This window comes from Gymnoscopelus microlampas (genome assembly GCF_963454915.1).
Source record: "Gymnoscopelus microlampas genome assembly, chromosome: 16".
In the NCBI taxonomy this organism is placed as follows: Eukaryota; Metazoa; Chordata; class Actinopteri; order Myctophiformes; family Myctophidae; genus Gymnoscopelus; species Gymnoscopelus microlampas.
In genome coordinates this window covers 24,373,097-24,387,049 of record NC_139953.1, presented here as the reverse complement: position 1 = coordinate 24,387,049, position 13,953 = coordinate 24,373,097, and the positions used below count along the sequence as shown (strand labels likewise).

General features: G+C 40.5%; 1 protein-coding gene across 4 annotated transcripts in view; it reads right to left on the bottom strand.

Annotated features, from left to right (window-relative positions):
- LOC311063595 (rho-associated protein kinase 2-like) overlaps window positions 1–13,953 on the bottom strand; it is a 50,917-nt gene that overhangs the window by 13,491 nt on the left and 23,473 nt on the right. For all 4 annotated transcript variants that reach the window (XM_084083107.1, XM_084083109.1, XM_084083110.1 and 1 more), the window contains exons 16-21: window positions 12,251–12,357; window positions 11,380–11,539; window positions 9,348–9,508; window positions 8,146–8,330; window positions 7,032–7,101; window positions 6,190–6,293 (exon numbers count right to left, since the gene is read on the bottom strand). In XM_084083107.1, the coding sequence (XP_083939233.1) occupies window positions 6,190–6,293; window positions 7,032–7,101; window positions 8,146–8,330; window positions 9,348–9,508; window positions 11,380–11,539; window positions 12,251–12,357 (787 nt within the window). The remainder of the gene's footprint in view (window positions 1–6,189; window positions 6,294–7,031; window positions 7,102–8,145; window positions 8,331–9,347; window positions 9,509–11,379; window positions 11,540–12,250; window positions 12,358–13,953) is intronic.

Genomic DNA, 13,953 nt, shown 5'->3' with positions numbered 1-13,953 from the left:
TGTCAAATGATTTCACTATAAGAGAGCGTTCCTTCCCATTTGAAAGTGTTCTCTCCGGCACCCCAAAATCAGATTACATCAAGATTGTAATCAGGTTTCAGCAAAAACACACATGGAAACTGATTTTTACAAATCATTTTTGAATCACATTCCTTAGCCTTGTTCAGACTGCATTAACCAATCCGAATCAGATTTGACTGGATTTGTTGCTGCCAGTCTGAACAAGGCCTGATTGACACCTTGTTCAATCAGAAACACTCTCGTCTTAGTAGATAAAGAACCATTTATTGCCACAAATGGAATACAGTTAAGCTTGGCGTTAAAGCTCCGCTCTTGGGAGAATATTCACTGAATTTTGTCGAAGCAGCCTGCTAAGCATATATTCAGAGAATGCTTAAGCAAATCCCCCATAGGGATACAATGACAACAATAAGCAATACATTAACATATTAGTTAGAATTAGCAGATATACATGATAAACACAAGTATTTGAGCCTAGCAAGATTTTAAACAGCAGATATACATGATAACCACAAGTATTTGAGCCTAAGCCAGACTCTAAACAAAGCAGATATACATGATAATCACAAGTATTTGAGCCTATGGCACACTCTAATCAAAAGGTGGAGGCTGGGGTGGAGGAGGAGCTAGCAAAATGCATTGGTTCAGCAACCAAGAAAGACCTAGAGAATATGAAGCCGTATTTATAGGAACCTCTTTGCTCAAGCGTGAGCTGTGATTGGATAATGAGTGTGTGATGTAATGACCAGCTGGGCTGTGAATGGGGAATAGAAAGCTGATGTTCACATCAGCTGACTGACTGCTGGTTACAGCTTTGGCGTGCACGACTTCCGTGTCCTGCATGAACTAACGCTATGCTTCATTTCAATCAGAAACACTCTCGTCTTAGTAGATAAAGAACCATTTATTGCCACAAATGGAATACAGTTAAGCTTGGCGTTAAAGCTCCGCTCTTGGGAGAATATTCACTGAATTTTGTCGAAGCAGCCTGCTAAGCATATATTCAGAGAATGCTTAAGCAAATCCCCCAAAACCAATAAATGCATACTCTCTGGTTTCAGCCAAGCGGCAGCTAGGATACTCAGAGAGTGCATAACAGAAATCCCCCCCAACACACGGAAGCCAACGCCAAGCCTAAAAAACGCCTTTATCAGTCATACTATATTATGTGAAGTAGCAAGACTGCTACTGACTTAAAATAGAATGCGCACGCAAATGCAAGCATGCATCTTAAGACTATGTGTTCAACAGGCCTGATGAATGCAGAAACCTGTTGATTCCTGAACTCAGGAGTCCTAGACGGTATCGTAAAGCGATGCTCACTGCTATGCTGCACCGCGAATAGGATTCATAAAGGACATTCTATTTCTTTTTAAAGAAATCTGATATATATAAATATATATGTATGAGGTCATCCTATGATGAATGATAACTAATGTTTATCATTCATGATAAATAAAGTGTACTAACTATGTGTAACAGCAGCTTGCTGTGGACCTCAGCATTTAATTATTTAAGCTATACTAAAAGAATGCAAGCATGCATCTTAAAACGAGGTCATCCTACAATTAATGAGATATATACTGTGTGTGCTCAACAGCCGTGTTGATCCTGTACGTCAGGAGTGCTTTAAATGTAAGCATGCATTGGTGTGTTAAACAGCCATGTTGATCCTGAGCTTCAGAAGTTCCTCAGCATTTGATTATTAAGCTAAACTAAACAAATGCAAGCATGCGTCTATGTGTTCAACAGGCCTGATGAATGCAGAAACCTGTTGATTCCTGAACCTCAGGACTCCTAGACGGTGTCCTAAAACGATGCCCACTGCTATGCTGCACCGTGAATAGGATTCGAAAAGGACATTCTATTTCTTTTTAAAGAAATCTGATATATATAAATATATATATATATATGTATGAGGTCATCCTATGATGAATGATAACTAATGTTTATCATTCATGATAAATAAAGTGTACTAACTATGTGTAACAGCAGCTGCTGTGGACCTCAGCATTTAATTATTTAAGCTATACTAAAAGAATGCAAGCATGCATCTTAAAACGAGGTCATACTACAATTAATGAGATACATACTATGTGTGTGTTCAACATCCATGTTGATCCTGTACTTCAGGAGTGTACTTAAGCAGAATGTGTACTATAGGGTTGAGATTCCTTGGTTGCCCCTAGCAACGGAACGCCCCTGTAATCACCACTGATTAATAACATATGCGTGTAACAGCTGCGTGCTGTAACTTCCTATCCGCTCAGATAAGAGGGATGCAAGAATGCATCCGTAAAAGGTCAACTATCTTCATCAGAATGAACCCATGCCATTGCCAACCACTTTTGAATGCAGACTCTATTTAACTGTCTCCTCATACAGTACATGCCACTCATTGCTTTTGAGCAACTTCAAGTTTAAGCCTAGACCAATGTAGCTGCGCCAATGCAATGCGGAAATGAGTGAGAGGTATACAGCTGCGCAGCAGTCCACATCTTTTGTAGAGGAGACAGAGCCGGGCCGTGAACCATGACCTTGGCTTTCCCTTGCCGGTCAGGAAGAACATTAGTCTTGCCTCGCCAGAGGACGTCTTTGCAGATACTGGATCATGGAGAACAGAGACAAAACATGGTTTTAGTTAGGGTTAGGGTTAGAAATTATGACGTTTGCACCTCCCCCCCCCCCCCTGTCTGATTTACAGTGTTTAAGAGTTTAAGATGTTAAGTTCATCCTACAAAAGTGTGAAACTATGTGTAGCAGCAGCATGCTGCAGACCTCAGAAATTATTTTATTAAACTAAATTAATGAGTAAAATGTAATAACTATATGCGGCAGTAAGCATACTGCGGACCTTACCCATCACGCACAGATAAAGAAATGCAAAACAAAACAGAATCATACTACCTAAATCAGTGTAGTGGAACCGTTAAGTTCATCCTACAAAAGTGTGAACTATGTGTAGCAGCAGCATGCTGCAGACCTCAGAAATTAATTAATCAAGCTAAACTAAATTAAAGAGTGTAAAATGTAATATCTATATGCAGCAGTAAGCATACTGCGGACCTTACCGATCACGCACAGATAAAGAAATGCAATACAAAACAGAATCATACTACCCAAATCAGTGCAGTGGAACCCAGCCAACACTTTCAGCAGCATACTTATGCCTGATGTCAATCTCAGATACGTAGATAGCGATCCACAAAAGCTTCAAGTTCCACAAGCATGCAGAACACCACCTAGATGAACTTTTGGAAAGACACACACAAGAGCAAGCCTTCTCGTCTGGACGCTGTGGAGATCTGCAAGCAAACAGCTGGATTATCTCATTCACTCATGGTGAACGTAGTAGCGTTCATGGCTGCAGACCGGCAACCTGCTGCTTCATTGTGAATGCTGGAACCAAGCAGCTGAAGAGTACTGTAACTGTACCGTTTGCAATAAGCAGACCACAATGCATCTTTAAGACTTTGTTTGCAATAAGCAATTATTTTAAATTGCAATTATCATCATACGTTTTCTTCTTTCTGCAACCATCCAATGAAACTTAACCCAGCAGCACCTGTATGAGTCAGAGACAAGTAAACCCCCTTTATCCTTGCAATGAATAATGACTATTATATGATTTCCGCCTTTCACCTGCTGTGTTTTTTGTCCAACTCGAGATGTGTTAGCTAAAAGTGAAGTAACATGCAAATTAATTCAATGCACTATGAATCCGCTCCCTGCATCTAAGTCATAAGCTGATAGAATTGAAGCAGCAGAGAATCAGATTAACCTTTGCTTGCCCTCTAAATGGCACCCCCTCGAGGACAACCCACTACAATTGAAGCAACCGCCCCATTTCACAAGACTTTAATCCACCATGAAGTAATTATCTATTTAAGCATCTGCAAACTAATCCACCCACAATAGTTACCTGAACTTGAGCGATAAATTAAGTGAATAGAACAGGAATGCAGAAATAACAGCTTCACTGAGTGGATTATATTAACTTGAATATCCCATGATAGTTGTGTACCTTATTTAACATGACATGATAGTTGTGAACCTTATTTAACATGACAGTTACACTGCCATAATGCCTGCACATGACCAGTTAAGAAAGAAAACACCCTTGCCTTCACCTTATTCTCACACGGTAGCATTGAACTGAATTGACCATGATATGACCGTGTCAGTTGCATAGACTACAATACCCAAGATGCATGCTGTATGTATGAGACTTCCTGATTACTCCCAAGGAGTAGTCACGTGACACCACCACGGCGTGTTGCCAGATTGTAAGAGAAACAAGCGCCAAGTCTATAAAAACAAGTCGCAAAACAAGTGTTTAGAATATTAAACATTTTTTGTACCATGATTACATATGAATCTGGGGTTCCTTCACATGAACCCTGTTTAGTAATCATATTTGCTAGTGACTTAACAGAGCACAATCCCAAAGTCGCTTATAATAAGCAGACATGGCAACACTGATTTGATACACATGCTGTGATTTCCTTTCCTGGCTTGAATACATGTCTGAATTTGACTTCTTGTCTTATATTATGCCCCGTTGCACACAGATTGTCTACAACAGCTTTGATAAGTAGAAGCATTTGTGCTAGCAGAGCACTACAACTGTTGGAAGCTCTGCTTGAAGCTTTAGAGCCAACTAGATGGTACTGCACCATGTATTGTGGGTATTCCCAGAGTCAAGAGTGCCTCAGCAGAACAGCATTAGAACTTAGAAGCAGTACTTATTTTGTAAAAAAAATCAACTTTCGGCCCAAAAATTTAGCTCCATATATTTCTATACCTGAAGCCATAAAAATGCTAAAATAGCCACGTTTCATTACCTGATGAAAGCTCTTTAAAACCACTGGAATGTCTGCTGCTGGGAATAAAAGAAGTAGCCTACATGGGGAGCAAGGCTGCTGTGTTAACTTTGCAGCACTGTACAAACAAATCAAAGCTTTTACATGGCAGCAAAGCATGCTGTTAGCTTTAAGCTACAAACAATTCGAGCTTTCCACATGCTATGTTACCTTTAAGCTATAAACAATTCAAGCTTTCCACATGTTATGTTAGCTTTAAGCTACAAACAATTCAAGCTTCCACATGGGAAGGAAGCATGCTATGTTAACTGTGCAGTTCTGTATAACAACAAAGATTCTACATGCAGCAGCATGCTATGTTAGCTTCTAGCTACAAATAATTGAAGCTTTCCACATGGGAAGCAAGCATGCTATGTTAACTGTGCATTGCTGTATAACAACACAGCTTCTAAACATGGCAGCACGCATGCTATGTTAGCTTTGAGCTACAAACAATTGAAGCTTTCCACATGGGAAGCAAGCATGCTATGTTAACTGTGCAGTGCTGTATAACAAACCAAGCTTCTAAATGCAGCAGCATGCTATGTTAGCTTTAAGCTACAAACAATTGAAGCTTTCCACATGGGAAGAAAGCATGCCATGTTAACTGTGCAGTGCTGTATAACAACAAACTTCTAAATGCAGCAGCATGCTATGTTAGCTTTAAGCTACAAACAATTCAACTTACCACATGGTGAAGAGAGTAGCCTACAAATACATCAAGCTTCTACTGTCTGGGCAGCAAGCATGCTGTATTAGCTTTGTGCTACAAACAATTCCTAATTTCTACATGGCAGCAAGCATGCTATTAGCTTAAGCTATGAGCACATTAGTGTTTGGCAGCAATAATAGAAGAAGCATTGGCTGCTGTAGCAGTGGTAAAAGTCAGCATCATAAGCAGACTCATCTCATATAGCACCAAAATATCATAGAGCAGCGCACAAAGCAGTAGATGAGCAGTAGATGAGCAGCAGATGAAGCTCGCAGCAGCTAGCAAAATGCATTGGTTCAGCAACCAAGAAAGACCTAGAGAATATGAAGCCGTATTTATAGGAACCTCTTTGCTCAAGCGTGAGCTGTGATTGGATAATGAGTGTGTGATGTAATGACCAGCTGGGCTGTGAATGGGGAATAGAAAGCTGATGTTCACATCAGCTGACTGACTGCTGGTTACAGCTTTGGCGTGCACGACTTCCGTGTCCTGCATGAACTAACGCTATGCTTCATTTGTAAAAGTTGCTTCTACACCAGCAATGGTGACAGTTAATGGGTCAGAGCAAAACATTAATGGAGGCAGTGACACTACCTTTCGTCGTGGTATTCCTCCAGTCTTTGCAGTGCATCTTTGTAGAGTTTATTCTTCTCATCACACTCCTCCTTCAGCTCCCGAATCTGTGTCTTGTACAGGGTCTAGGAAAAAAACAGTCATCATACATTAATTTGGGTAATGGATGTTTACTGAAAATGTTATGGCACAGCATGGCCCGGGCTCTAGCTCTAGCACAGCCTCTGCTCCTTAAGCCTGATTTATACTGTGAGCTTATAGAATAACAAACAGTTATTTTCGGTTTGTGATAAAGTGTGCAACCAAGTATAAATCAGTCATTAGCCAGAGCATTTTGGTTTGTTTCATAGTTAAAACTTAAGGCAACAGTGGGTTTGACAGGACCCTGGGCTTTGGAATGGCCTGCACAAGGAGCTCGTACTAGCTAAATCAGTATTATATTTTAAATAACTAAAAACTGCATTTAAATGATTTTACAGTGCTTACTCTGATTATGCCACTGAGGTGCAATACGAACACATCACTTTCAATTAAGATAATCGTGAGCCAAATCCAAGTAAAATATTTTCTAGGTTGCTATGATGTTTGAACTATAGTCACGGTCAACAGATTATGAAATAATAATTTTAAAAAATCAATGCTTTATCGCCTTGTTATATCTACTTATGACACAACATTAGTTTAATTAGTTAATGCAAATTAATCGCACAAAATAAATACGCCCGGTGGGTACGGAACTTTACACTTTTACTGTGTAGCAGCACTACTGTAGCATGTTTCTTTGTACAGTAAGTACATGGACGGCCTATAAGACACAGATAAGGGGTCAGCAGAGAGCTGAAAATAAGATAAACACAAGTTACCGTGAAATATTGCTCTGCCTCCAGTTGGTCCTTTAGTTCCTTCAAGTGGCCATCAGCCTCCAGTCTGTCCCTGTGATAGGACAAAACAACTGTCATTTAGAGGAGGAGCCATATGAAAAAGAGTCAAAGCAAAGGAAATGGATAACTCTTGCTATTGGCAAGGCAATGAGCACTACACTGCAAATACTGAGTGTTAATTTGGCTCTGAGAAGGTGTAAATGTAACCAAAATGGACACATAGGTGTCCATTATGTGTTACATGTTGTTTACCCTCTCAGAGTTACAAATGAATAAATTAACATAACAAATGAATGCATTTAAGTGTGTAAAAGGTTTGGGAACATAAGTATTTGATTTAATACGCTTTTCTGAATTGCCATAATGCAGAACAATAACTTAAGAGGATGCAAGCACTACTTCCTCTAGTCATTTCTTTCCAGGTGCACGGTCAAGAAAAGGTATTTTACAGTCAACAGCACTCACACAAAAATGTCCTTCAGGTTTGCTACCCATGCCAATTTAGAGGGACATGAAACCCTTGACTGATTTTGTAGTTTGTTTTCCAGTTTAGGTTAAATACTAATCATATTTATAATGGATGTGATTATAGATGTAGGTGTGTCATTTTACATTGACAATACTGTTGACTACTCTTTATGCTTACACAGACAGTGGCACAACCATGGCTCAGTTTGGACACACTAAATAACACACAAATATAAATGTAATTAGCTGCAGGCTGTGTTGCGTACATCACAGTGTACTATAATAAGGTCAGTCTTATGCAGCCTACCATGACTTTACCCTGCTGTAGTTTTTAACCTGAACTGGATAACAAACTACAAACCAGCCTAGGGATTCAGCTCCCTTTAATAAAAGTAGCCTCACTGAAGGACATAATGCAGAACAATCCCACTTGCTCGTACCTGGACTAGTATTTCAGGCAGGTTAAAACTAAAATACTAAATACTGTGACGCAGGTCTTGTGTACATGTCTGTGCGTGCGAGAGCCTTTCATTGTGTGTGTGTGTGTGTGTGTGTGTGTGTGTGTGTGTGTGTGTGTGTGTGTGTGTGTGTGTGTGTGTGTGTGTGTGTGTGTGTGTGTGTGTGAGACCTGCGTAGGTCCTGGTTCTGTTTCTCCAGGGTCTGCTTCATGTCCAGCAGGTGGTTGAGTTCCTGTTTCAGGTGTTTCTCAGAGGAACGCAGCACTGAAACCTGCTGACTCTGCATCTTCAGGTCGTTCTGACTCAGACTTCGCTTCTGAATCTCCTGCTCCAGACGCAGGCTCAGGTTTGTCACCTGGGACGGATGCACACAAACCCAGAAAAAGTGAATATACTTTTAGTTGTGTGAGTGAGTGTGTTATGTACTTTATGCATTCAATTCAAGCTACAGAAAGATTAAACTGTAACATATTAGATTGAATTTTTGTTGGTGTGCAACACCGTCAATGGAGTGTTAATCAAGCATTAGCCGGTCTGTCTGTTTCTTTGTCTGTCTGTCTGTCTTGGATTGTGAAGCAGATTAATCTTTTAATCATCCAATGTACTGTACTAAGTTGCCCGAGGTCCCCACGTTTGAAGGCTACCATGGGTTTTTAAAGGAAGAACACCATGCATCTGTAGTATATTACAATATCTCAACAAATCTCTCCTAATAGTCTTAGCCAGAGGTGTACAGTACCAGTATAACATAGGCTGTCCTAACCAAGGCTCAAACCCCGACTATAACCATCTCTAACCTAAACTTAACCATTTCATTGGTGGAGCTTGTTGAGGGAAGTACGATTTACAATTAAGGTATTTAGCAGACACTCATATCCAGAGTGACTTACAATAAGCAAGGCACATAATCACATACACAGAATGCAGAGAGAACAGTAGTACTTGAAGAAACTAGGACTTAGTCCAGGTAAATGATGAACCCTAGCATCTGTTTAAATAACATGCCATCTAAATTACTTTCTTCATTTTTGTGGTCAAGAAAAACAAGCCTAAGAAACAGTACACAGCCTGGGAGTAAATGTTGCTTGAGAGACATAAATTCAGGGCAAGAAAGTCCCTTAACCGAGAGGGCTGGTCACACCACACCACACCACACCATGGGTGAAAACTCAATGCAGAATGTCTGCCACTGAGCAGCACACACACACACACACACACACACACACACACACACACACACACACACACACACACACACACACACACACACACACACACACACACACACACACACACACACACACACACACACACACACACACACACACACACACACACACACACACACACACACACACACACACACACACACCTCCTCAGAGAGCATGTCCTTGTCTGCCTTCAGCTTATCCAGCTTTTGCTGGGACTGCTTGTAGTCACAGTCCAGCATGGAGTGGTCTTTCTGTAGCTGCAGCAGCTCGCTCTCCACCTGCAGCTTGGAGTTACGCTCCTCTTGAAGGCTGCGCTCCACCTCTGGAACACACACAGAACAAAGAAAAAAGATTAGGCGACTAATGAGACATTAGCTCAATTATCCTGGATACTAGGGTTTGATCTAACAATACAAAATACATTCTTGCTGCTTAACATTTTGCCTAATGCACTGCAATGAGGGTGACATAGTTTAGGTTTAAAGTTAGTTTTAGAATGTATTTATAGAATTTACTTTTAAAACACTTAGTATTTGATTCTCTATTTATTTTTACAGCTCTATATGGCTTGGGTTGGGTACATTAAAAAGGGTGCTGGCCTGGCATGCAAACATATCTGATAATGGCCTGCTTTCAAAGGGTGCTGAATGATTTTGTCATCACTCGAGCGACGCATGGGCAACTGTCAAGAAGTAGCAACTAACCGCATCATTAGCAGTAACATTTGACTGTAGACAAGTAACCAAAGTGCTACAAAAGACACATGGAAAGTGACAAAACATCATAAATATTTCTGAACCTAAGCAGTGGCCTAAAGGCTTGTGGCAGGAAGGTTCCCAGTTCAATCCCCAGACTGGCACGAAAAATCACGTTGAAAGAGCAACTTGCCCTTGAGCAAGGCACATACCCCCAAACTGCTCCAGGGGAGTGACTGTGTGGGAATGAATCTTCCTTGGGAATGAAAGTGTGTAACTTTATGTTCGGAGTGTGAAACAGGGCGTCAACATAATTGTTTTGGGATGCGACTGTCCACTGTCACGGGTTACATGCCAATTAGCAGCACGCATTAACCTAAATAAAGTCTAGACGTATTAATAAGTTAGTAATAATTATCAAGTTGCATTGATAACAACCGATCATTAGAAGGCTTATTTTGTTCAATTGGGTAACTTCTGTCTGCCTGTTGTTCACTAACATACAGCAGGGAGGTGTGGCACCGCTCTGCCATCCAGCCAGCCTAGTGTCGAGGATGTTTGAGAAGTAAATATTTAATATGAACTCAAATATGCTATAACTATATAATCTACTATGTAGTCGTCTCACACCAACAGCTGGAATGTTTTGTGAGATCTGTATCTCGGCTTGTATGTACTGACGAGGGTAGCTGTGTCACAGTTGTAGAGTGTAGAGCATTTAAGAAGGCAGCAGTGCTGAAATTAGTCGAGTCACACAGGGTTTCCGTTGCACATGCAAGTTTGGCTCCTTACTTGAGTAAAATCTCTTATACTGAAATCTGAATTATTGTCTATCTATGTTTTTGAGTGTCCAATACAGATTCTGAATTGACACTAGTCTAGAAGAATCAAGATTCAAGAAGGTTTATTTGTCACTACTGAGAGGTGGTGAGGTCCGCAAAACTGTGCTAACAGCTACACAACAGAACTTTAATCCATCTGTGTACTTTCCCATGCTCTGTCGTGGTACAGTACAGTACAGTTTTGCAGTGGAAAAGGTTTTAACATCAGTGTAAAGCGTACTGCGACAGTACACTTGTCACGTTACATTTTACTGTATGTGTCAAATGCTTTTTAAGAATTGCACTGGCCAGTGCAGTTCATTTTAACCCATTCAATCCGGGAACGCATCTACAAATGTCTTCTAAATCCTAACTGTTTTCTGAAAAACGTATGTTGCTATATCAGTGGTGCTCAAACTTTTTCATGTCAAGGACCACCCAAAATGATATGTATTTGGCTGCGGACCCCCATCTAAAAAATGTTTTTTCAGGGACCCCCCCCCCCCCCCAGAAGCAAAAATTTGAGTTACAAAAAAAATATTGATATATTCAAAGATTTGCACAAATGTTCACGAAAATAAAAATCTATAAGCTCATGAGCTTGTATATCTGCTATCTTTCTTTATAGCCAAATTAATGGGTTAACCTTACATCTCTTCCTCATCCCTCATAGTCACCTTTCAATGCTCCAGACTTGGCCTCCTCCTTGGACTGGTAGATCTTGTTTTCATCAGCTAGCTTGGCTTTGGTGGCCCTGTGTTCTGCCTCCTCCTGTTCCAGACTCTGCTGGAGGGTCTTCAGCTTGAACGTCAGGTCAATCTCCTGGTTGCTCTTCTCCTGTGGAAGCAATAGGACCAACAAGCGGTCACTTGATGGTCTGGGATCTAAGAACCATGTGAACATGGCCAATTACATATGCACTATGGCATGATTTGTATAATACAGTCGATAATACAGTCAAACTATAATTATTAAGTTCAAATGAATCTTCTGAGAGGAGTGTCTGTCTGTCTGTGGAACTGGAGAGGGATCTGAATGACTGAGGTCTTAATAGGTAGGGTATAGTTTAGTATCTACTAGGTTATTAGAATAGAAGTAGTATCTCTAAAGGAACATTTAACCTTTTTTCAAGCGTATCTCGATTTATCGGTCCTCGCTGCTCACTGTACGATGCTACCATGTATGTCTGTCTATTTGCTCTGTGTCTCACAGGTGGACGGTGCATAGCTCAAAATGTACCTGCCAATGGCGTCAACGACACCGAATTCAGGTTCATGTAAATTATATTCTTCAGCTTCTGGGAATGTTAGCACAGTAAAATAGCAGCGCAGTTGTTGCATTATTTATTTATTTTCTTAATTTAAGCTAACCTCATATAACCTCATATAGAATCATACGTCAGGGTTCCATGCATATTGAATCGGTAAACCTGGGTGGAGAGAGCTGATAATCAACTCTCAACGTGTGCTTAAACAATGGCTTTTGTAACTCCAGGGGTGCAGTGGCTGGCTGTGAATATTGAACTGAGTTCCATTAAAACAATGTTACCCGGTCAAGGTCAGTGAGTTTCTTTTGTAGCTGCTTCTTCTCAGCCTGGGCCTTGGAGAGAGACGTCTTCACATCCTTCACCTTCTCTTCCAGACCTGAGATGCGTCCTGTAGAAGACAAAGATAGGGTTGAGTGAGTGAACAGGGAAGAGAGAGAGAACAAAAGGCTTAAAAAGGCATGGAACAGACTGCAGGGCTTCTGAAACATGCAGTGTTGAGGTTGCTGGCTGGGATGCAGTGGTGATTTAATCGACTAAAACTACCTTTTTTCACTGACGAAAAGTAAATAAAAACTAAGGTATGATGACTAAAACTAAGACTAAATAAAATACATTTTAGTCGACTAAATCAACTGTACATCTAGTCGACTAAAATCTTATATTTAGTCGGCTAAAACTAGACAAAAACTAAAACATTTCAGATGACTAAAATATGACTAAAACTAAATGGAATTTTATTCAAAAGACTATGACTAAAACTTAGCTTTGCTGTCAACACTGCTGGGATGTGGCCGTATGCTCACTGGGATGTTATTCACATTAAATTAATTAATTATCATCTTGCAGGTTAATAAAGGCTTGACGCAACCTTTTGGAAATGTAGAAATAGGAAAATGTGTTGCGCTTCAAAATGCAGGCGGTCGTCATACAGTAGGTGAGACATTGCATCATCCCCTGCACAAATGTTGCCTTCTAATGTGCAAAACCAACACACACACACACACACACACACACATATTTATTTTCCCCTCGCACCAACTCCACCCAAATGGAGAATTTGACAGGGAGAAAAAAAATGGGAAAAATCAGTGCAAACAGGCAGCACCCTTGTTACAATGACATCCCCTCTTAGGGAAAGGCCTTGTTATAATATGTCCCCTCTTAGGGAAAGGCCTTGTTATAATATGTCCCCTCTTAGGGAAAGGCCTTGTTATAATATGTCCCCTCTTAGGGAAAGGCCTCGTTATAATATGTCCCCTCTTTAGTGAAAGGCCTTGTTATAATATGTCCCCTCTTAGGGAAAGGCCTTGTTATAATATGTCCCCTCTTAGGGAAAGGCCTTAATATGTCTCCTCTTCAGTGAAAGGCCTTGTTATACGTCCCTTCTTAATGAAAGGCCTACTTTGCAAGGACCGACTATTCTCAAGTTCTTGAACAAAGGTACTCACAAGAGGTACTGGCTCTGGTCTAGGTTTGGCTTTTATAAACCTCTGGCTTTAGTCAGGGCCAGTCTAAGCCCTTTGAACAGATGTTTCCATCAATGATCAGCTCTTTCCCCAGTCCTGGTCCAGAACAACAATCTACATCTAAAGCTGGGTCCAGCTCTGAGGTCCAATTTTTGTGTAATTCCTTTTTTTTCTCCTTCCTGCTACAGTGTGCACATGTATACTCCAGCAGCTTTGCCACAGCTGGCCCATTAAGTCCTGTTTTTCACGTCCAAAGCAGTTTTCATTAACTACAGTATAACGAGGAATGGAAACCAATGGCTACTGGATGCAATAATTGGTGCATTTGAAAATTCTCTGGTCTCTTTCACTCTTAAAACAGCCAATAATTATTAATTCTGTAATAGAATGGAACCTTATATACCATTAAAAAAATTTTTTTAACCATGGTGGTAAAGTATTTCAGTCATGTAACATTTCTGCTGAGCATGCCTTTGGAATTAACATGCACCACTTTAAATCTTATTTTAACAACTCAC